A 23,611-nucleotide genomic window follows, 5' to 3' on the forward strand; every position below is an offset into this window, starting at 1 on the left:
GATAAGCGTCTGGAGATGCTTTGTTGCTTCTGAACCTCTGCTTTCCTACTGTCTTCTTCCAATCATGCGTGCTCCCTTCCATGGCAAGCTGTATGATCCTCTCGGATGAAAAATACCAGGTACGATCTCTATACGGCTAATCAACTGTCAAATTTCTTGTCTCGGATGACAAATACCATGTATAGCTACCGCACGGCTAATCATCTGTCGGTTCCCAACATTCGCAAGTTTGAAGCTCGTCACAGTCATTCCTTCCCAGATCCTACTCGGAATACCACAGGCAAGGTTTAGACTTTCTAGATCTCAGGAATGCTGCCAATGGTTCTAGCCTATACCATGAAGATAATAATCTCACGGACTCGGTCCGTGTATTAGATACCCAAGAGAATATACTCCGGCTGTTGTCCAATGACTACGTTGAACGTCATGTAGACCGCTTGTGGTTGTCAGGCACGCGGATCTTGGCTAAGCGAGTAACAAAGATAGTGGGTGATTGTGACGGGTCACCCCTTCATTCTGACTTAACTGAATTAAGTACAAGAGTATATCTTGGAGAAGAAGTAGGCATGAATTAAAAGAAAAACAATGGTACTTGCATTAATTCATGAAGAACAGCAGAGCTCCACACCTTAATCTATGGGGTGTAGAGACTCCACCGTTGAAAATACATAAGTGAAAAGAGGTCTAGGCATGGCCGTGGGCCAGCCTCTAAGTCCAAGGTATGATCGTATATGATAGCATGCAAATACAATAGTAAAAAATGCTTTTTATACTAAACTAGTTACTAGGGTTTACAGAAAATATGTAACTAAGTGCAGAAATCCACTTCCGGGGCCCACTTGGTGTGTGCTTGGGCTGAGCATTGAAGCTTTCACGTGCATAGGCCATTCTTAGAGTTAAACGCCAGTTTGGGTGCCAGTTTAGGCGTTTAACTCCAGTTTTGGTGCCAGTTCTGGCGTTTTACGCCAGAAATCTCTGGTGGGCATTTAGATGCCAGTTTGGGCCATCAAATCGTAGGCAAAGTATGGACTATTATATATTGATGGAAAGCCCAAGATGTCTACTTTCCATCACAATTAAGCGCGTGCCAATTGGGCTTCTGTAGCTCTAGAAAATCTATTTTGAGTGCAGCAAGGTCAGAATCCAACAGCATCTGTAGTCCTTTCTCAGCCTCTAAATCAGATTTTTGCTCAGGTCCCTCAATTTCAGCCAGAAAAATACCTGAAATCAAAGAAAAATACACAAACTCATAGTAAAAGTCCAGAAATGTGATTTTTGGATAAAAACTAATAAAAATATATTAAAAACTAACTAAAACATACTAAAAACTATGTAAAAACAATGCCAAAAAGGGTATAAATTATCTGCTCATCACCTTGCTAGCACAAAACAAGATGATCACAACCCGATTGGCAGCCCTCACCAAGCACATGGAGAAGACACAAGTTTCAGCAATCAATACACAAGCACCAATTCAAGAAGGAGCCAGCTTAGAGGAGGAATATGACTGGGAACAAGCAAATTATGTGGGCAATTCATCCAGACAACCTTACGATCCTCATGCCTAAACCTACATCCTTGGAAGGAGGAACCACCCAAATTTTGGGTGGGGAGGCCAACAAAATCAGAACCAAGATTACAAAACTCAAAACTCCAATCACTCCAATAACTTCAATCACCAACCATCCAATCATAAGCAATACAAGAACACACACAATGCCCCCTTTCAAAACCAACAACACTCACAAAACAACCACTTCCAAACTCCAACAAGTCACAACCAACCATTTCCAGTTTCACAATCATCCCTTGATAGTGATAGACTTGCAAGGATGGAGACCATGCTTGTAAAAATGGCAGAAGATTCAGCAAATACAAAGATCCAATATGCAAAGCTGATGAAGGACTTCAAAGATAAAATCAGATTCAACTTGGGAAATAAAAAAGATGCAATTCAAAATCTTAAAACACAAGTTGGATATCTATCCAAGCAAGTACCCATGCCTACCAACACATTCCCTAGTGATACCATGACCAATCCAAGGGGAGAGTGTAAGGCCATTACATTGAGAAGTGGGAAGGAAGTAAAGGAAGCACCGTTAAGCCATGAATCACAAGAAGGAGAAGCTACCAAGAGCCCAAGTAATATAGAAGAGGAAGAGGCACCTATGTCCACCCCACCAAAGGAGGTTTTGAAGCCTAACGTGCCAAGGGCTCCCTACCCACAAAGGCTAAGAAAGGATGGAAAGGACAGCCGATTCTCCAAATTCTTCGAGATATTCGAAAACTCCAAATCAATATAACATTTGCTGAAGCATTGGAACAGATGCAACTCTATACCAAGTTCCTAAAGGAACTCATGACCAAGAAGAAAAACTGGAAAAAAAAGGAAACTGTGGTGCTGACTGAAGAATGTAGTGCCATCATACAAAAGAAACTCCCCCAAAAGATAAAGGACCCTAGGAGCTTCCAAATCCCTTGCATTATAGGAGACATCAACATTGAAAAGGCACTGTGTAATTTGGGGGCCAGCATCAACTTAATGTCCTTATCCATGATGAAGAGAATGATGATTGAAGAAGCTAAGCCAACAAGGATGGCACTCCAACTAGCAGACAGAACATTCAAATTTTCCCATGGAGTAGTTGAGGACTTGTTAGTCAAGGTGGGCGACTTCATCTTCCTAGCAGATTTTGTGGTGCTGGACATGAAAGAAGAAGCCAACATATTAATCATACTAAGAAGACCATTCCTAGCAACAACTATAGCCATTATTGATGTACAAAAAAGAGAATTAGTCCTCAGGCTACATGAGGAGAAGATGGTGTTTAATGTAGTCACAGCCAGGTGTTACCCAAAAGAAACTCTTGCGGAATGCATGATGGTGGATGCAATTGAGCCATTGGTACAAGGAGTCTTAGAAGAAGACAAGCTTGAGGAAGAGATGGAGGAAGATCAACAAGTATGTAGTGAAACTTCAAGAGAGAACATAGACAACCCAATCATGTTAGACAAAAAAGAAGAGAAAGAGGAAGCACCCAAGCTGGAATTGAAGGAACTATCTCGCCACCTGAAGTATGCTTACCTGTGGAGCAATGACACTTATCCAGTAATCATCAACTCTACCCTAAGTAAGGAGCAAGAGAAGGAGCTAATTGAGGTGCTAAAACAACGTAAGGATGCCATTGGGTGGACTCTCTCTGACTTAAATGGGATAAGTTCCTCAATGTGCATGCACAAGATCCTCCTTGAGGAGGATTCCAAGCCCACAATCCAGCCACAAAGAAGTTTAAACCCATCAATGGAGGAGGTAGTGCAGAAAGTAGTGCTGAAACTATTGCAAGTAGGTGTGATTTATCCCATTTCAAATAGTCTGTGGGTGAGCCATGTTCAAGTAGTACCTAAGAAGGGAGGCAAATGAAAAGAATGAGCTAATTTCTGCCAAGACAGTTACTAGATGGCGCATGTGTATAGATTATAGAAAGTTTAATGAGGCCATCAGGAAAGATCACTTCCCTCTACCCTTCATGGACCAAATTTTGGAGAGGCTTGCTAGGCATGAATACTACTACTTCTTGGATGGCTATTCATGCTACAATCAGATTGTAGTTGATCCTAAAGACCAAGAGAAAACATCTTTGACTTGCCCTTATGGTGTTTTTGCATACACGCATACCCTTTGGATTGTGCAATGCACCAGCCACATTCCAAGGATGCATGCTGTCCATTTTTCTGACATGATTGAAAAGTTCATTGAGGTCTTTATGGACGATTTTTCAGTGTTTGGTAACTCTTTCCCTAATTGTTTACACCATCTTGCCTTGGTACTAAAGAGATGTGATGAGCGGATAATTTATACGCTTTTTGACATTGTTTTTAGTATGTTTTTAGTAGGATCTAGTCACTTTTAGGGATGTTTTCATTAGTTTTTATGTTAAATTCACATTTCTGGACTTTACTATGAGTTTGTGTGTTTTTCTGTGATTTCAGGTATTTTCTGGCTGAAATTGAGGGACTTGAGCAGAAATCAGATTCAGAGGATGAAAAAGGACTGCTGATGCTGTTGGATTCTGACCTCCCTGCACTCAAAGTGGATTTTCTGGAGCCACAAAACTCGAAATGGCGCGCTTCCAATTGCGTTGGAAAGTAGACATCCAGGGCTTTCCAGCAATATATAATAGTCCAAACTTTGGCCAAGAATAGACGACGTAAACTGGCGTTCAACGCCAGCTTTCTACCCAAATCTGGCGTCCAGCGCCAGAAAAGGAGCCAAAACCAGAGTTGAACGCCCAAACTGGCACTAAAACTGGCGTTCAACTCCAAGGAGGACCTCTGCACGTGCAACACTTAAAGCCCAGCCCAAGCACACACCAAGTGGGCCCCGGAAGTGGATTTATGCATCAATTACTTACTCATGTAAACCCTAGTGACTAGTTTATTATAAATAGGACCTCTTACTATTGTCTTTTAGACCATCTTTGGATTACCTTATGATCCTTTGATCACGTTTTAGGGGGCTGGCCATCTCGGCCATGCCTGGACCTTCACTTATGTATTTTTAACGGTAGAGTTTCTACACTCCATAGATTAAGGTGTGGAGCTCTGCTGTTCCTCATAGATTAATGCAAAGTACTACTGTTTTCTATTCAATTCATCTTATTTCGCTTCTAAGGTATCCATTCGTACCCAAGAACGTGATGAAGGTGATGATTATGTGTGACGCTCATCATCCTTCTCCCTTATGAACGCGTGCCTGACAAACACTTCTGTTCTACATGAATTGAGCTAGAATGAATATCTCTTAGATCTCCTAACCAGAATCTTCGTGGCGTAAGCTAGAATGATGGCGGCATTCAAGAGAATCCGGAAAGTCTAAACCTTGTCTGTGGTATTCCGAGTAGGATTCAATGATTGAATGACTGTGACGAGCTCCTAACTCGCGATTGCAGGGCGTTATTGACAGACGCAAAAGGATAGTAAATCCTATTCCAGCATGATCGAGAACCGACAGATGAATAGCCGTGCCGTGACAGGGTGCGTGAGCATATTATTCACTGAGAGGATAAGATGAAGCCATTGGCAAGGGTGATGCCTCCAGACGATTAGCCGTGCCGTGACAGGGCATTGGATCATTTTCCCGAGAGATGACCGAAAGTAGCCATTGACAGTGGTGATGTATCACATAAAGCCAGCCATGGAAAGGAGTAAGACTGACTGGATGAAGATAGCAGGAAAGCAGAGGTTCAGAGGAACGAAAGCATCTCCATTCACTTATCTGAAATTCCTATCAATGAATTACATAAGTGTCTCTATCCCTATTTTATTAATTAATATTCGAAAACACCATTATCACTTTATATCTGCCTGACTGAGATTTACAAGGTGACCATAGCTTGCTTCATACCAACAATATCCGTGGGATTCGACCCTTACTCACGTAAGGTATTACTTGGACGACCCAGTGCACTTGCTGGTTAGTTGTATCGAAGTTGTGACAATTATGAATTAAGATCAGAGCACCAAGCTTTGGAGCCATTACCAGGATTTGTTCGAGCCTGGAGATCACAATTTCGTGCACCAAGTTTTTGGCGCCATTGCCGGGGACTTAATTGTTCCTGTTTAGCGCCAAGAATCGTCTGAGATCCCAATCCCGGCAACAGCACCAAGTTTTTGGCGCCGTTGCCGGGGATTGTTTGAGTTTGGACAACTGACGGTTCATCTTGTTGCTCAGATTGGGTAACTTTCTTTTCGTTTTCTTTTCAAAAATCTTTCAAAAATATTTTCAAAAAAAAAATTTTTCTTTTGTTTTCGAAAAAAATAAAAATGTTTTCAAAAATTTACTCAAAATTTTTAAGAATGAATTCTAGTGTTTCATGAAGCATGTGAAGCCTGGCTGGCTGTAAAGCCATGTCTAAATTCATTTGGACTGAGGCTTGCAATTTGTTATCAAGAGCAAATTAGTTGTTGCTCATCCACCTGCTGCTGATCCATGATCACCTGCTGAAGCTTGGCTGGCCATTGGCCATGTCTAGTGTTTTGGACTGGAGCTTTCTTTGAAAGCTTGGCTGGCTAGTGAGCCATGTCTAATTCCTGGACTGAAGCTTTAGACTAACATGGCAAGATTCCTGGAATTCATATTAAAAATTTTTGGAATCCTCATTTTTCCTTTTAATATGCAAAAAATATAAAAGAAAAATCCAAAAAAATTAGAAAATCATAAAAATCAAAAATATTTTTCTGTTTCTTGATTGAGTCTTGAGTCATATCATAAGTTTGGTGTCACTTGCATATGCATCTAGCATTTTTCGAAAATATCATGCATTCATAGTGTTCTTCATGATCTTCAAGTTGTTCTTGGTAAGTCTTCTTGTTTGATCTTGATGATTTTTTGTTTTATGTCTTTTCATGTTTATCACATGCATTCTTGAATTCTTAGTGCGTAAGCATTAAAGAATTCTAAGTTTGGTGTCTTGCATGTTTTCTTTACATCAAAAATTTTTCAAAAATATGTTCTTGATGTTCATCTTGACATTCAAAGTGTTCTTGGTGTTCATCTTGACACTCATATCATTCATGCATGCATCACATGTTTTGATCTAAAAATTTCATGCATTGCATAATTTTCATGTTTTTCATAAAAATTTCAAAAAAATCAAAAAAATATCTTTCCCTTTTTCTCTCATCAAATTCGAAAATTTGAGTTGACTTTTTCAAAAATTTTTAAAATCAAAGTGTTTCTCATGAGTCAAATCAAATTTTCAATTTGAAAATCTTATCTTTTTCAAAATCTTTTTCAAAAATCAAATCTTTTTCAAAATTCTTAGTTATTTTCGAAAATTCCAAAAATATTTTTCAAAAATCTTTTTCTTATTTTTATACCAAATTTTCGAAAATAACATAATCAATTAATGTTTTGATTCAAAAATTTGAAGTTTGTTACTTGCTTGTTAAGAAAGATTCAAACTTTAAGTTCTAGAATCATATCTTGTGATTTCTTATGAATCAAGTCATTAATTGTGATTTTAAAAATCAAATCTTTTTTCAAAAACTAATTTCAATCATATCTTTTCAAAAATATCTTCTTATCTTATCTTTTTCAAAAATGTCTTTTCAAAATATCTTTTCTAACTTCCTAACTTCTTATCTTTTCAAAATTTGTTTCAACTAACTAACTAACTTTTTGATTGTTTCTTAACTTTTTCAAAACTACCTAACTAACTCTCTCTCTCTCTAATTTTCGAAAATATCTTCCCTCTTTTTCAAAAATTTCTTTTTTATTAACTAATTATTTTTATTTTTAAATTTTAAAAATTTTTCAAAAATTTCTAACATTTTTCAAAAACCATTTTTCAAAAATCACTAACTCTTTTTCAAAATAATTTTCGAAAATTATCCCTCCCCCATCCTATTCTATTTATTCATTCATATCCTAACATCTCATCTCACATATCTAGCCTCCTCACAGTTGTGTTTCTTCCATTATATTACATTCTTTGTCTCCCCCTCTTCTTCTACTCACACAGGGATCCCTATACTGTGGTATAAAGGATCTCTATTATTATTATTATTATTTTTCTGTGCCTTTTTCTTTGTCATATGAGCAGGAGCAAGGATAAGAACATTCTTGTGGAAGCAGATCCAGAACCTGAAAGGACTCTGAAGAGAAAATTAAGAGAAGCTAAAATACAACAATCCAGAGATAACCTTTCAGAAATTTTCGAACAGGAGAAGGAGATGGCAGCCGAAAATAATAATAATGTAAGGAAGATGCTTGGTGACTTCACTGCACCTAATTCCAATTTACATGGAAGAAGCATCTCCATTCCTGCCATTGGAGCAAACAACTTTGAGCTGAAACCTCAATTAGTTTCTCTAATGCAGCAGAACTGCAAGTTTCATGGACTTCCATCTGAAGATCCTTTTCAGTTCTTAACTGAATTCTTGCAGATATGTGATACTGTTAAGACTAATGGAGTAGATCCTAAAGTCTACAGGCTCATGCTTTTCCCTTTTGCTGTAAGAGACAGAGCTAGATTATGGTTGGATTCTCAACCCAAAGACAGCCTGAACTCTTGGGATAAGCTGGTCACGGCTTTCTTAGCCAAGTACTTTCCTCCTCAAAAGCTGAGCAAGCTTAGAGCTGATGTTCAAACCTTCAGACAGAAAGAAGGTGAATCCCTCTATGAAGCTTGGGAAAGATACAAACAGTTGACCAAAAAGTGTCCTTCTAACATGCTTTCAGAATGGACCATCCTGGATATATTCTATGATGGTTTATCTGAGCTATCAAAGATGTCACTGGACACTTCTGCAGGTGGATCCATTCACCTAAAGAAAACGCCTGCAGAAGCTCAAGAACTCATTGACATGGTTGCTAATAACCAGTTCATGTACACTTTTGAAAGGAATCCTGTGAGTAATGGGACGCCTACGAAGAAGGGAGTTCTTGAGGTTGATACTCTGAATGCCATATTGGCTCAGAATAAAATATTGACTCAGCAAGTCAATATGATTTCTCAGAGTCTGCATGGAATGCAAGCTGCATCCAACAGTACTCAAAAGGCATCTTCTGAAGAAGAAGCTTATGATCCTGAGAACCCTGCAATAGCAGAGGTAAATTACTTAGGTGAACCTTATGGAAATACCTATAACTCAACATGGAGAAATCATCCAAATTTCTCATGGAAGGATCAAAAGCCCCAACAAGGCTTTAATAATGGTGGAAGAAACAGGTTTAGCAATAGCAAGCCTTTTCCACCATCCACTCAGCAACAGACAAAGAACTCTGAACAAAATACTTCTAATTTAGCAAACTTAGTCTCTGATCTATCTAAGGCCACTGTAAGTTTCATGAATGAAACAAGATCTTCCATTCGAAATCTGGAAGCACAAGTGGGCCAGCTGAGTAAAAGGATCACTAAAATCCCTCCTAGTACTCTCCCAAGCAATACAGAAGAGAATCCAAAAGAGTGCAAGGCCATTGACATAAGCGCCATGGCCGAACCTGTGAGGAGAGGAGAGGACGTGAATCCCAAGGAGGAAGACCTCCTGGGATGTCCAGTGGTCAATAAGGAGCTTCCCTCTGAGGAATCAAGGGACTCTGAGGCTCACCTAGAGACCATAGAGATCCCATTGAACCTCCTTATGCCCTTCATGAGCTCTGATGAGTATTCCTCTTCTGAAGAGAATGAGGATGTTACTGAAGAGCAAACTGCCAAGTTTCTTGGTGCAATCATGAAGCTGAATGCCAAATTATTTGGCATTGATACTTGGGAAGTTGAACCTCCCTTGTTCATCAATGAACTAAGTGATCTGGATCAACTGACATTGCCTCAGAAGAAACAGGATCCTGGAAAGTTCATAATACCCTGCACCATAGGCACCATGATCTTTAAGGCTCTGTGTGACCTTGGTTCAGGAATAAACCTCATGCCCCTCTCTGTAATAGAGAAACTGGGAATCTATGGGGTGCAAGCTGCTAAAATCTCACTAGAGATGGCAGACAGCTCAAGAAAACAGGCTTATGGACAAGTAGAAGATGTATTAGTAAAGGTTGAGGGCCTTTACATACCTACTGATTTCATAGTCCTGGATACTGGAAAGGAAGAGGATGAACCCATCATCCTGGGAAGACCTTTCCTGGCCACAGCAAGAGCTGTGATTGATGTTGACAGAGGTGAATTATTCCTTCAATGGAATGAGAACTCCCTTGTGTTTAAAACTCAAGGATCTCCCTCTGCAACCTTGGAGAGGAAGCAGAAAAAGCTTCTCTCCAAGCAGAGTCAACCAGAGCCCCCACAGTCAAACTCTAAGTTTGGTGTTGGGAGGCCACAACCAAACTCTAAGTTTGGTGTTGAACTCCCATATCCAAACTCTAAGTCTGGTGTTGGAGAGTCTCAACAAAGCTCTGCACATCTGTGAGGCTCCATGAGAGCCCACTGTCAAGCTATTGACATTAAAGAAGCGCTTGTTGGGAGGCAACCCAATGTTTATCTAATTCTTATTTTTATTGATTTTCATTTTTTCTTAGGTTCATGATCATGTGGAGTCACAAAATAAATATAAAAATTGAAAATGGAATCAAAAACAGCAGAAGAAAAATCACACCCTGGAGGAGCACCTGTCTGGCGTTCAGCGCCAGAACAGAGCATGGTTCTGGCGCTAAACGCCCAAAATGGCCAGCTTCTGGGCGCTGAACGCCAGAACAGGCATGGTTCTGGCGTTCAACGCCAGAAATGGCACACAAATGGGCGTTGAACGCCCAAAATGGCCACCAACCTGGCGCTGAACGCCCAGAGTTGGATACAAAGGCATTTTTTACATGCCTAATTGGTGCAGGGATGTAAATCCTTGAACACCTCAGGATCTGTGGACCCCACAGGATCCCCACCTACCTCCACGCACTTCTTCTCACCACTCTCTTTCACACAACCCCATAAACACTCTTCCCTAAAAACCCCTCACCAATTACCTCAATCTCTCTTCCCCACTAAACCTTCACCACTCACATCCACCCACTCTTCCCAATAAACCTACCTCATAAACTCCACCTACCTTCAAAATTCAAAACCAATTTCCCACCCAAACCCACCCATATGGCCGAACCTTAACCCCCCCTCCATTCCCTATATAAAGACCTCCATTCTTCACCAAATTCACACAACACAACCCCTCTATACCCTTCTTGGCCGAACCACATCACCCTCTCCCTCTCCTCCATTTCTTCTTCTTCTTCATCTATTCTTTTGTTTATTGCTCGAGGGCGAGCAATATTCTAAGTTTGGTGTGGTAAAAGCATAGCTTTTTTGTTTTTCCATTACCATTGATGGCACCCAAGACCGGAGAATCCTCTAGAAGAGGGAAAGGGAAGACAAAAGCTTCCACATCCGAGTCATGGGAGATGGAAAGGTTCATCTCCAAAGCCCATCAAGACCACTTCAAAGAAGAGGTTGGGAAGTTCTAACAAATCCCATCCAACAAGTCGGCATCCTAATGGTTCAAGAGTTCTATGCCAATGTATGTATCACCAAAAACCATGATCAAAGTAAGAACCCGGATCCAAAGAACTATGTTACAATGGTTCGGGGGAAATACTTAGATTTTAGTCCGGAGAATGTGAGGTTGGCGTTCAACTTGCCATACATGGAAGAGAACGCACGCCCCTACACAAGGAGAGTCAACTTTGATCAAAGGTTGGACCAAGTCCTTATGGACATATGTGTAGAAGGAGCTCAATGGAAGATTGACTCCAAAGGCAAGTCGGTTCAACTAAGAAGATTGGACCTCAAGCCTATAGCTAGAGGATGGTTGGAGTTTATTCAATGCTCAATCATTCCCACTAGCAACCGGTCTGAAGTCACTATAGACCGGGCCATCATGATCCATAGCATCATGATTGGAGAAGAGGTGGACGTTCATGAGATTATACCTCAAGAACTCTACAAGGTGGCTGACAAGTCCTCCACCATGGCAAGGTTAGCCTTTCCTCACCTCATTTGCCACCTATGCAATTCATCTAGAATTGACATAGAGGGAGATATCCTCATTAAAGAGGACAAGCCCATCACTAAGAAAAAGATGGAGCAAGCAAGAGAGCCCAATCATGGAGCTCAAGAGGCGCAAGAAGCTCATTTCCATGAGATCCCGGAGATGCCTCAAATGCACTTTCCTCCACAAAATTATTGGGAGCAAATCAACACCTCCCTAGGAGAATTGAGTTCCAATATGGGACAACTAAGGGTGGAACATCAAGAGCACTCCATCATGCTTCATGAAATAAGAGAAGATCAAAAAGCAATGAGGGAGGAGCAACAAAGACAAGGAAGAGACATAGAAGATCTCAAGGACATCATTGGTTCCTCAAGAAGGAAACGCCACCATCACTAAGGTGGATTCATTCCTTGTTCTTGCTTTCTCTGTTTTTCGTTTTCTGTATTATGTGCTTATCTATGTTTGTGCCTTCATTACATGATCATTAGTAGTTAGTAACTTTGTCTTAAAGATATAAATGTCCTATGAATCCATCACCTCTCTTAAATGAAAAATGTTTTAATTCAAAAGAACAAGAAGTACATGAGTTTCGAATTTATCCTTGAACTTAGTTTAATTATATTGATGTGGTGACAATGCTTCTTGTTTTCTGAATGTATGCTTGAACAGTGCATATGTCTTTTGAAGTTGTTGTTTAAGAATGTTAAATATGTTGGCTCTTGAAAGAATGATGACTAGGAGACATGTTATTTGATAATCTGAAAAATCATAAAAATGATTCTTGAAGCAAGAAAAAGCAGCAAAGAACAAAGCTTGCAGAAAAAAAAAAAAAAAGAGAAAAAGAAAAAGCAAGCAGAAAAAGCCAATAACCCTTAAAACCAAAAGGCAAGGGCAAATAAAAAGGATCCCAAGGCTTTGAGCATCAATGGATAGGAGGGCCTAAAGGAATAAAATCCTGGTCTAAGCGGCTAAACCAAGCTGTCCCTAACCATGTGCTTGTGGCGTGTAAGTGTCAAGTGAAAACTTGAGACTGAGCGGTTAAAGTCAAGGTCCAAAGCAAAAACAAAGAGTGTGCTTAAGAACCCTGGACACCTCTAATTGGGGACTCTAGCAAAGCTGAGTCACAATCTGAAAAGGTTCACCCAATTATGTGTCTGTGGCATTTATGTATCCGGTGGTAATACTAGAAAACAAAGTGCTTAGGGCCACGGCCAAGACTCATAAAGAAGCTGTGTTCAAGAATCATCATACTGAACTAGGAGAGTCAATAACACTATTCGAAATCTGAAGTTCCTATAGATGCTAATCATTCTGAACCTCAATGGATAAAGTGAGATGCCAAAACTATTCAAGAGGCAAAAAGCTATAAGTCCCGCTCATATGATTGGAGCCATGTTTCATTGATAGTTTGGAATTTATAGTATACTCTCTTCTTTTTATCCTATTTGATTTTCAGTTGCTTGGGGACAAGCAACACTTTAAGTTTGGTGTTGTGATGAGCGGATAATTTATACGCTTTTTGACATTGTTTTTAGTATGTTTTTAGTAGGATCTAGTCACTTTTAGGGATGTTTTCATTAGTTTTTATGTTAAATTCACATTTCTGGACTTTACTATGAGTTTGTATGTTTTTCTGTGATTTCAGGTATTTTCTGGCTGAAATTGAGGGACTTGAGCAGAAATCAGATTCAGAGGATGAAAAAGGACTGCTGATGCTGTTGGATTCTGACCTCCCTGCACTAGAAGTGGATTTTTTGAAGCCGAAGAACTCGAAATTGCGCGCTTCCAATTGCGTTGGAAAGTAGACATCCAGGGCTTTCCAGCAATATATAATAGTCCATACTTTGGCCAAGAATAGACGACGTAAACTGGCGTTCAACGCCAGCTTTCTACCTAAATCTGGCGTCCAGCGCCAGAAAAGGAGCCAAAACCAGAGTTGAACGCCCAAACTGGCACTAAAACTGGCGTTCAACTCCAAGGAGGACCTCTGCACGTGCAACACTTAAAGCCCAGCCCAAGCACACACCAAGTGGGCCCCGGAAGTGGATTTATGCATCAATTACTTACTCATGTAAACCCTAGTGACTAGTTTATTATAAATAGGACCTCTTACTATTGTCTTTTAGACCATCTTTGGATTACCTTATGATCCTTTGATCACGTTTTAGGGGGCTGGCCATCTCGGCCATGCCTGGACCTTCACTTATGTATTTTTAACGGTAGAGTTTCTACACTCCATAGATTAAGGTGTGGAGCTCTGCTGTTCCTCATAGATTAATGCAAAGTACTACTGTTTTCTATTCAATTCATCTTATTTCGCTTCTAAGGTATCCATTCGTACCCAAGAACGTGATGAAGGTGATGATTATGTGTGACGCTCATCATCCTTCTCCCTTATGAACGCGTGCCTGACAAACACTTCTGTTCTACATGAATTGAGCTAGAATGAATATCTCTTAGATCTCCTAACCAGAATCTTCGTGGCGTAAGCTAGAATGATGGCGGCATTCAAGAGAATCCGGAAAGTCTAAACCTTGTCTGTGGTATTCCGAGTAGGATTCAATGATTGAATGACTGTGACGAGCTCCTAACTCGCGATTGCAGGGCGTTAGTGACAGACGCAAAAGGATAGTAAATCCTATTCCAGCATGATCGAGAACTGACAGATGAATAGCCGTGCCGTGACAGGGTGCGTGAGCATATTATTCACTGAGAGGATAAGATGAAGCCATTGGCAAGGGTGATGCCTCCAAACGATTAGCCATGCCGTGACAGGGCATTGGATCATTTTCCCGAGAGATGACCGAAAGTAGCCATTGACAGTGGTGATGTATCACATAAAGCCAGCCATGGAAAGGAGTAAAACTGACTGGATGAAGATAGCAGGAAAGCAGAGGTTCAGAGGAACGAAAGCATCTCCATTCACTTATCTGAAATTCCTATCAATGATTACATAAGTGTCTCTATCCCTATTTTATTAATTAATATTCGAAAACACCATTATCACTTTATATCTTCCTGACTGAGATTTACAAGGTGACCATAGCTTGCTTCATACCAACAATCTCCGTGGGATTTGACCCTTACTCACGTAAGGTATTACTTGGACGACCTAGTGCACTTGCTGGTTAGTTGTATCGAAGTTGTGACAATTATGAATTAAGATCAGAGCACCAAGCTTTGGAGCCATTACCAGGATTTGTTCGAGCCTGGAGATCACAATTTCGTGCACCAAGATGCCAAGAGACTAACCTGGTTTTAAATTGGGAGAAGTGCCATTTTATGGTAACTGAAGGGATAGTCTTTGGCCACAAAATCTCTAACAAAGGCATAGAAGTGGATAGAGCTAAGGTGGAGGTGATTGAAAAATTACCCCCACCTTGCAATGTGAAAGCATTTAGGAGCTTTTTGGGATATGCTGACTTCTATAGAAGGTTCATTAGAGACTTTTCAAAAATTGCTAAACTATTGAGTAACTTGCTTGTCTCTAATGTACCATTTATATTTGATAGAGAATGCATGCTGGCTTTTGAAGAGCTTAAGAGTAAGCTCTCCTCTGCACCCATTATAGCACCATCAATTTGGGAATTACCCTTTGAGTTGATGTGTGATGAGTCAGATTTTGCTATTGGTGCTGTATTGGGACAGAGGAGAGACAAGTTAGTGCATGTCATATACTATGCCAATAAAGTCCTCAATGAAGCACAAAAGAACTACACCACCACAGAAAAAGAACTCTTATCTATTGTCTTTGCTTTTGATAAATTCAGATCATACTTTATTGGTTCTAAAGTAGTTGTCTTTACTGACCATGCAGTACTTAAATACTTGCTAACTAAGCAAGAGTCCAAGCCAAGGATTTCATTTGTGGACAATGAAGCTTACACACCTAGTGTAAATGAAAACTTTCCGGATGAACAATTGATGATGCTCCAAGAAGCACCATGGTTTGTGGACATTGCCAACTTCAAAGCCATTGGAGAGCTACCACCTAATATCAACAAGCACCCAGGAAGAAAGCTCATCAATGATTCCAAATACTTCATATGGGATGAACCATACCTTTTTAAAAGATGTTCTGATGGAATACTAAGAAGGTGCATCTCACATGAAGAAGGACATGAAGTCCTTTGGCATTGTCATGGATCCACCTACGGAGGACACTTTGGGGGAGAAAGGACTGCAGCAAAGGTGCTACAATGTGGATATTTCTGTCTTACCATTTTCAAAGATGCAAGAGAGTTGGTTAAGAGGTGCAATGAGTGCCAGAGAGCTGGAAACCTACCCAAGAAGAATGAAATGCCACAGAGGTTTATCATGGAATTAGAGCTATTTGACGTATGCAGAATTGATTTTATAGGACCATTCCCAACCTCATAGTTAAATAGCTATATATTAGTAGCAGTGGACTATGTATCCAAGTGGGTAGAGGCTATTGCAACTTCAACCAATGACAACAAAGTGGTATTCAACTTCTTGAGGAAGAACATAAGTGATGGAGGGAGTCACTTTTGCAATAAACAACTAGAGACTCTCCTCCTCAAATATGGAGTCAAGCATAGGATAGCTACACCTTATCACCCACAAAATAATAGACAAGCAGAGATATTAAACATGGAACTCAAGAGGATTCTTGAGAAAACTGTTAGAGCTTCAAGAAAAGATTGTTCAAAGAAATTGGATGATACTCTATGGGCTTATAGGATAGCTTCCAAAACACCAATTGGTATATCTCCATATCAATTGGTGTATGAAAAGGCTTGCCATTTACATGTAGAACTTGAGCATAGAGCATTCTGGGCTCTTAAGGTGCTAAATTTTGATAATCAAGCTACTGGTGAAAGAAGAAAACTACAACTGAATGAACTGGAGGAATTTAGGACTCAAGCTTGTGAAAATGCTAAGATTTACAAAGAGAAAACAAAGAAATGGCATGATCAAAGGCTAGCACAAAGGAACTTTGCAGAAGGACAAAGAGTCCTCCTCTATAACTCAAGACTCAAATTCTTTCAAAGAAAGTTAAAATCAAGATGGTCAGGACTTTTCACAATCACTAAGGTCTCACCATATGGTCATGTGGAACTCATGGAGGAAAAAATCACAAAAGACCTTTGATTGAAAGGAATTTGTTTTGTTTGGGTATAGAATTTCACAAATGAAATCTCGTTGCAAGTATAGTTCTAAACCAACAAACAATCCTCAATCAAAATTTGATTTTCAGAAGTACAAACCCCAATAAAAATTTAACCGAAGTATTTAAACCTTGGGTCATCTCACAAAAAAATGCAATAAAGTAAATAACAAAAAAGTAAATGACAATAACTAATAAAATAAATGAAAGAACTCTTGGCCAGACATAGGTAATTGAGATTACTATCTGTTCATACCCTGGGTCGAGCTATCCGACCCGGGATGATCGGCGACAAAGCGACCGACCTCTTCAGGTCAGACTATCCGACCTCTTCTCAAAAAGAGCTCGGCCAAATCGACAGGAAGGCCCAAGAAGGCCCAAACAAAGGAACACAGCCCAATCCAAAGGTAGTCCAAGCCTATAGAGATAAGGGCGGTTCCGTTGAAGATACGCTGACCTCACCCAAAGATAAAGATAAGATAAGATAATATAACTAACTTATCTTATCTAAAAAGGTCACTCCACACCATTATAAATACACTGGAGCACCTAGGTATAACTCATACTCTGATTCTACAATAAACCTGTTTAATACCCATGCTAACTTAAGCATCGGAGTCTCTTGCAGGTACCCCCCACCCTCCGGTGACCAAGGATCAGCAGTGCAGCAAGTCCAACAAGTCGGACACGACAGCTCCGGCCGTCACCCACCAGCCGAACACGTCATCTCCGACCAGTATAGAAGATCTCGTCCGAGATCGACCTACAGTTTCAGGTAACCCTCGGAACATTGGCGCCGTTGCCGGGGAACCTGGAAGTCATCCCAATACCATGGCGGACGGCCATGACAACGACCACGATTCAGATCTAGAAAACAGAACGCCGCACAAGAACGCGGACACTACCCTGAAGGATGCTCCGGAATCCAACGGGGACAAAAACTCATCAAATCCCGGGGTAATAGAAGCACTTCAAGATCGCTTAAAGCAACTCGAAAAAGAAACCTAACAACAACGAGAGGTTGGGAAGGATCTTCAAAGAGAGGTACGGCAACGTCGAGAACTGGAAGACAAACTCCTACAACTTGAAGCCGATCTCAAAGCAAAGGATACCCGGACCACTCTTGAGGACAACTCTCGCAAGGATCAAGATCCATTCACTAGGGAAATCATGAAGACTAAAATCCCTAAAGACTTCAAACTTCCGGATATGACTTTGTATGATGGCACCACAGATCCCAACCATCATCTCAGCAACTTCAGAAGCAAAATGTACCTCACCGACGCTCCAGATGCCGTTCGCTGCAAAGCCTTTCCAACAACTCTCACAAAGATAGCAATCAGATGGTTCGACAACTTACCTCCCAAGCCCATCTCAAACTTTGACGACCTGGCCAAAAAGTTCCTGGCCAAATTCTCTATCCAGAAAGATAAGGCCAAGCACGCCCCCAGTTTACTAGGGATCTAGCAAGGAGATCGGGAAAGCCTCCGCAACTACATGGAAAGATTCAACAAAACATGCATGGACATACAAAGTAGTCTGCCAATCTATATAAAAGAAGTACCCTACCTCCTTAGACGATGTGCAAGAGCGAGCAGAAAAATATATCAACATGGAAGAAAACGCTCGGTTGGGAGAAGCCTCAAAATCTGGGACCCCCTACCGAGATAAAGACAAGGAATCCAAAAGAAAAGAAGATCGACAAGGGGAGAAAATAAAAAAATACCATAATTACACTCCTCTCAGGGCATCCCTGGTTGACGTATATAAAGAAGTCTGCCATACAGAGAAAATCCCCCCAGCGCGGCCATTCAAAGGCAAAAAAGAAGGAGGAAACCGGAAGGAATACTGTGAATACCATCGAGTCCGAGGGCACTCCACCAACGAGTTCTTCGACTTAAAAAATATCATAGAAAAATTGGTGAGAGAAGGAAAATTATATCGATTTCTGGCCACCCGAGATGATGACCAAAGAAAGAGACGAAGGGACGAAGATGCCGGACGAACTGAACGATCACCTTAGACACCAGAGAGACACGTCCACATGATACACAGCAGATTCGCAGGAGGTAGGATCTCCAAATCATCTCGCAAAAGATATCTCAAAGAAGTATATCATGTCGAGGGAAAGGAGGAAGCACCCGACATCCCTGCGATAACATTCACTAAAGAGGACGCATCCGGCATCATCCCGGGACACGATGATCCCATGGTCATCACTATCATACTGGAAAACGCCAATCTACATCGCACATTAATAGACCAAGGAAGCTCCGCCGACATCTTATTCAAAACTGCCTTCGACAAGCTCGGCTTGGAAGAAAGGGAGCTTAAGGCATACCCAAACAGCTTGTTCGGGCTGGGAGATACCCCAGTACAACCACTGGGATACGTATCACTGCACACAACATTCGGAAAAGGGAACCAGTCCAAGACGCTCAAGATAGACTACATTGTGGTCGACGTAAGTTCAGCCTACAATGCCCTAATAGGTCGGACCACACTAAATCAACTTGGCGCAATAGTCTCGACCCCGCATCTATGCATGAAATTCCTAACTACAGAAGGGATAGCTACAATAAAAGCAGATCAAAAGATGGCGCGCCGCTGTTATAACGAAAGTATAAACCTCAGAGGCAGAGGAAAAGAGTTTCATACAATTGAGCTTGGCGGAGTTCAGCAACGAGAAGAACTCCGTCTGCAGCCAAAAGGCGAGATAGAGAAGGTTCAGATCAGAGACACCTCGGACAAAACAACTAATATAGGAACGATCCTAAGAGGAGACTCAAAAGAATTACTGATACAATTCTTATGCGACAATGTCGATCTCTTCGCATGGAATGCCGCAGACATGCCAGGCACAGACCCCAAGATAATGTGCCACAACTTGGCGGTCTATCCAGGATCTCGGCCGGTGCAGCAGAGACGAGGAAAACTTGGGCCAGAGCGATCCCAAGCTATGGAAGAGCAGGTACAAGCACTACTGGAGGCAGGATTCATAAGAGAAGTCAAGTATCCACTATGGCTAGCCAACGTCGTCTAGGTGAAGAAATCAATTGGGAAGTGGCGAATGTGTACCGATTACACCGATCTAAACAAAGCCTGCCCAAAAGATCCTTACCCACTCCCAAGTATCGACGCTCTGGTAGATGCTTCCTCCGGATATAGATACCTCTCGTTTATGGACGCATACTCGGGATACAACCAAATTCCCATGTATCCACCAGATCAAGAAAAGACCTCGTTTTTAACGCCGAAAGCAAATTACTACTACATCGTGATGCCTTTCGGTCTCAAGAACGCGGGAGCTACTTATCAAAGGCTAATGAATAAGGTCTTCTCAGATCACATCGGAAAAATCATCGAAGTCTATGTGGACGACATGTTGATAAAGACATAAAGCGAAGATACGTTATTGTCCGACCTGGCTCAAGTGTTCGACACTATAAGAAAGCACGACATGCGACTCAATCCCGCAAAATGCACCTTTGCAGTAGAAGCAGGCAAATTCTTAGGTTTCATGCTCACACAAAGAGGAATTGAAGCAAACCCGGATAAATGTCAAGCCATACTCAACATGAAGATCCCCACCTGTGTCAAAGAAGTACAGCAACTCAACGGGAGGTTGGCCGCCCTATCCAGATTCTTAGCAGGAGCAGCGATAAGATCACTCCCCTTCTATGCTACTTTAAGGAAGGGAAAGCAGTTCGAATGGACGACAGAATGTGAACAAGCCTTCCAAGACTTCAAGGAATTCTTAGGACGACCGCCTATCCTATCTCGGCCACGAGAAGGAGAACCGCTCATATTATATCTCACGGTAGGAAGCCGGGCGATAGCCTCAGCACTAGTCAGAGAAGACGAAAGTGGGCAACAACCCGTCTACTTTATTAGCAAAGCACTACAGGGATCCGAGCTGAACTACCAGAAAATAGAAAAGTTTGCCTATACTCTCATTCTAACATCTCGACGACTTCGCCCATACTTCCAGGGTCATTCTAAAAGGAATATTGCAGAAAATAGATTTAGCAGGTAGAATTTTACAATGGGCAGTCGAGTTATCAGAATTCGACCTCCAATATGAAGCTCGAACAACCATTAAATCACAGTATCTGGCCGACTTTATCGCAGAATTCACAGATGCCTTGGAAACCCCCACAGAATGGAATCTCTACGTGGACAGTTCTTCAAATAAAACTGGAAGCGGCGCAGGCGTGATAATAGAAAGCAACCAAGGAACCCAAGTTGAGCTCTCTCTCAAGTTTGGGTTTCCGGCCTCAAATAACCAGGCGGAATATGAAGCATTATTAGCTGGTTTGAAGCTGGCTAAAGAGGTTGGAGCTCAAAAACTCATGATTTACAGCAATTCACAAGTGGTCACATCACAAATAACAGGGAGCTATCAAGCCAAAGATCCCACCATGAAAAAGTATTTGGATAAAACCAAGGAATAGCTCGGACAACTCGGGGAATATAAGATCTGCCACATACCTCACGAACAAAATGCCCGAGCTGACGCACTCTCGAAACTAGCCAGCACCAAACCAGGGGGCAACAATAGAAGCCTCATCCAGGAAATATTACAAAACCCGTCAATCTCGGAAGAGGAAAAAGTCCTAGCCATAACAAGTCAGGACCAAGGATGGATGACCCCCATAATCAACTACCTCAAAGCAGGAACACTCCCCACAAAAGAAAAGGAGGCAAAGAGGTTAAAAAAGGAGGCACAATACTACACCATCATAGACAACATCCTGTACAAAAGAGGGATCTCAATACCATTACTAAAATGCGTGCCGACCTCCAACACAAAGGAAGTGCTAGAAGAAGTACACGGCGGCTGTTCCGAGGGTTACCTGAAACTGGAGGTCAATCTCGGATGAGATCTTCTGTACTGGTCGGAGATGGTGTGTCCGGCTGGCTGGTGACGGCCGGAGCTGTTGTGTCCGACTTGTTGGACTTGCTGCACTGCTGATCCTTGGCCACCGGAGGGTGGGGGGTACCTGCAAGAGACTCCGATGCTTAAGTTAGCACGGGTATTAAGCAGGTTTATTGTAGAATCAGAGTATGAGTTATACATGGGTGCTCCAGTGTATTTATAGTAGTGTGGGCTGACCTTTCTGATAAGATAAGTTAGTTATCTTATCTTATCTTATCTTATTTGGGGTGAAGTCAGCTTATCTTCAAGGGAACCGCCTTTATCTTTATAGGCTTGGATTGCCTTTGGATGTGGGTCGTGTTCCTCTATTTGGGCCCTTTGTTGGGCTTTCTTGTCGATTTGGCCGACCTCTTTTAGAAAAGGTCGGATAGCCTGACTTGAAGAGGTCGGTCGCTTTGTCGCCAATCATCCCAGGTCGGGTAGCGCGACCCAGGGTATGAACAGTGCCCCTGCTTGAGCTCGGTCTTTTGTCGAGGTCGAGTCTTTGACTTTGGTCCTTTGAAGCCGAACTCAAGCGTTTTGTTGCTTTCTTTGTAGAAGCTTTTTAATGTAGAACGTTTTTCCTCTAAATGCACGCGCTTTTATATCGGTCGCTTCGGGAACGTGCAAGGGTTTAATGTTTTTCATTAATTTTAACTTTAATTGCCCCGTTTCCCTTTGGCTCTTTATTTTGATTTTGAAAACCCAGAAACGGTTTCTCTCCTTCGCCCTTTTTGTAACTTCTTTTCTCCGCTCTCTTCGCTCTCTATTTTTCATTTGCACTTTTTGCTTTCTTGTGTTGTGGTGTTTGTTTGCTGATTTTCTGGGCAGCTTTTATTTTTGCGCCTCCATTTTTCTTCCTCGAAGCTTCTTTCGTCTCCAGGTTAGTCCCATTTCGTGCTTTCTCTTTGTTTTTGTGGTGAGGTTTTGATTTTGATTTTCCTTTAGAGAAAGTTTGGATCTTTCTGTTTCCATCGTGCCTTATTGTTGTTGAAATGTGCTTTCTGGGGGTTTCTCCACCTTCTGCATGATCCTTTTTGTTTTTTGCTTGATGCTTTTAAGGCTTTGCATATTCCTTGTTGTTTCTATTCTGGTACCGCTATCCGCATCTGTTCCTTGCTTTATTTGACGGTTGCTTTTGTCTGATTCTGAAAAAGGTTGTATCTTTAATGGTTTCTGTTTGGCGTGCTTGATGTTTGGGGATGGTTTTTGCTGGCTTAGACTGAAAGGCAATGTTTTTGAAGACTTTTGTGTTTTAATCTGATGGAAAATGCTTGCTGTTTGAAGCCTTCTTTTCTTGTTTTGAGAGGTGCTGGGGTGCGAGAAGCAGATTTTTACTAGGAACCTTGCTTTATTATTGCCTCCAAAGGATGCCCCAGGACTTTGGTTTGAGTCTTGGGGTTTTCCTTTTCTATGTGTTCGCCTGTATCGTATTGAGTTGTTTTCTCCCTTGTCCGAGATGTTTTTAGTAATCCCATCTTCTTTTCTTACTTGTAGGATTAGTTGGCCTCATGTCTTCTCGCAATAACATTGTAGAGATGTCTTCCAGAGTTCCCGAGGGGATGTTCGATTAGCTGGACTCCCTTGTCTTGTTGTGTGTTTCTGTTGTGGATGCCGAATTTTGCATAGAGCTGAGGAAGCGCCATAGGATTTGTGGTAACAGTGCCCGTGAGGGGGATTATGAGCTTGTTGCCCCTGATTCTGATGAGAGAGTTTATTTTCCGACTTCCATCGAGGGAGAGCGTCCCTTCTTCTATGCTTATGAATACTTCTTCAACCAATTAAACGTTACTTTTCCTTTTACTGCTTTTGAAACTGACCTGTTGTGGTCATGTAACATTGCTCCGTCCCAGCTTCACCTGAATTTCTGGTGTTTTATCAAAATATTTCAACTGCTTTGCCAAGAGTTAGGCATAACACCTTCTGAAACTCTTTTCCTTTATCTTTTCATCTCGGCCAAGCCCGGAGGTTCGTCCAAAAAGAAAGCTTCCTGGGTCTCTTTCAGATCGGCCCAGGGGCATGAGGTTTTTGCCATGTATGATGAGTCGTTTAAAGATTTTAAGAACTATGTC

At 41.4% G+C, this 23,611-nt stretch overlaps 2 protein-coding genes and 1 non-coding gene across 3 annotated transcripts; 2 read left to right on the plus strand and 1 right to left on the minus strand.

Moving 5' to 3' along the window:
- The first annotated feature begins 2,326 nt into the window (after positions 1-2,326).
- On the plus strand, positions 2,327-3,421 carry LOC148561375 (uncharacterized). The gene has a single exon (XM_088490747.1). It carries the CDS (start codon positions 2,327-2,329, stop codon positions 3,419-3,421), a length of 1,095 nt encoding a protein of 364 aa, XP_088346873.1.
- Positions 3,422-3,464: 43 nt separating this feature from the next.
- LOC148561376 (uncharacterized) lies at positions 3,465-16,605 on the plus strand. Its single transcript, XM_088490748.1, has 3 exons — positions 3,465-3,786; positions 15,722-15,828; positions 15,871-16,605. The coding sequence occupies exons 1-3, from the start codon at positions 3,465-3,467 to the stop codon at positions 16,603-16,605; spliced, it is 1,164 nt and encodes a 387-aa protein (XP_088346874.1).
- Positions 8,131-8,238, minus strand: LOC148561377 (small nucleolar RNA R71). The gene has a single exon (XR_015887081.1). It is a non-coding gene; the product is annotated as a small nucleolar RNA R71 (small nucleolar RNA).
- Positions 16,606-23,611: the final 7,006 nt, after the last annotated feature.

This window comes from Arachis ipaensis, chromosome B6 (genome assembly GCF_059453495.1).
Source record: "Arachis ipaensis isolate K30076 ecotype BB chromosome B6, ASM5945349v1, whole genome shotgun sequence".
NCBI classification, from domain to species: Eukaryota; Viridiplantae; Streptophyta; class Magnoliopsida; order Fabales; family Fabaceae; genus Arachis; species Arachis ipaensis.

Coding starts and splice junctions, on each gene's coding strand:
- LOC148561375 (XM_088490747.1), top strand. CDS start 2,327: ATGCAACTCTATACCAAGTTCCTAAAGGAACTCATGACCAAGAAGAAA.
- LOC148561376 (XM_088490748.1), top strand. CDS start 3,465: ATGTGTATAGATTATAGAAAGTTTAATGAGGCCATCAGGAAAGATCAC. Junction 3,787..15,721: donor GGACGATTTTTCAGTGTTTG/GTAACTCTTTCC, acceptor CCATTTTCAAAG/ATGCAAGAGAGTTGGTTAAG. Junction 15,829..15,870: donor TGGAATTAGAGCTATTTGAC/GTATGCAGAATT, acceptor CCAACCTCATAG/TTAAATAGCTATATATTAGT.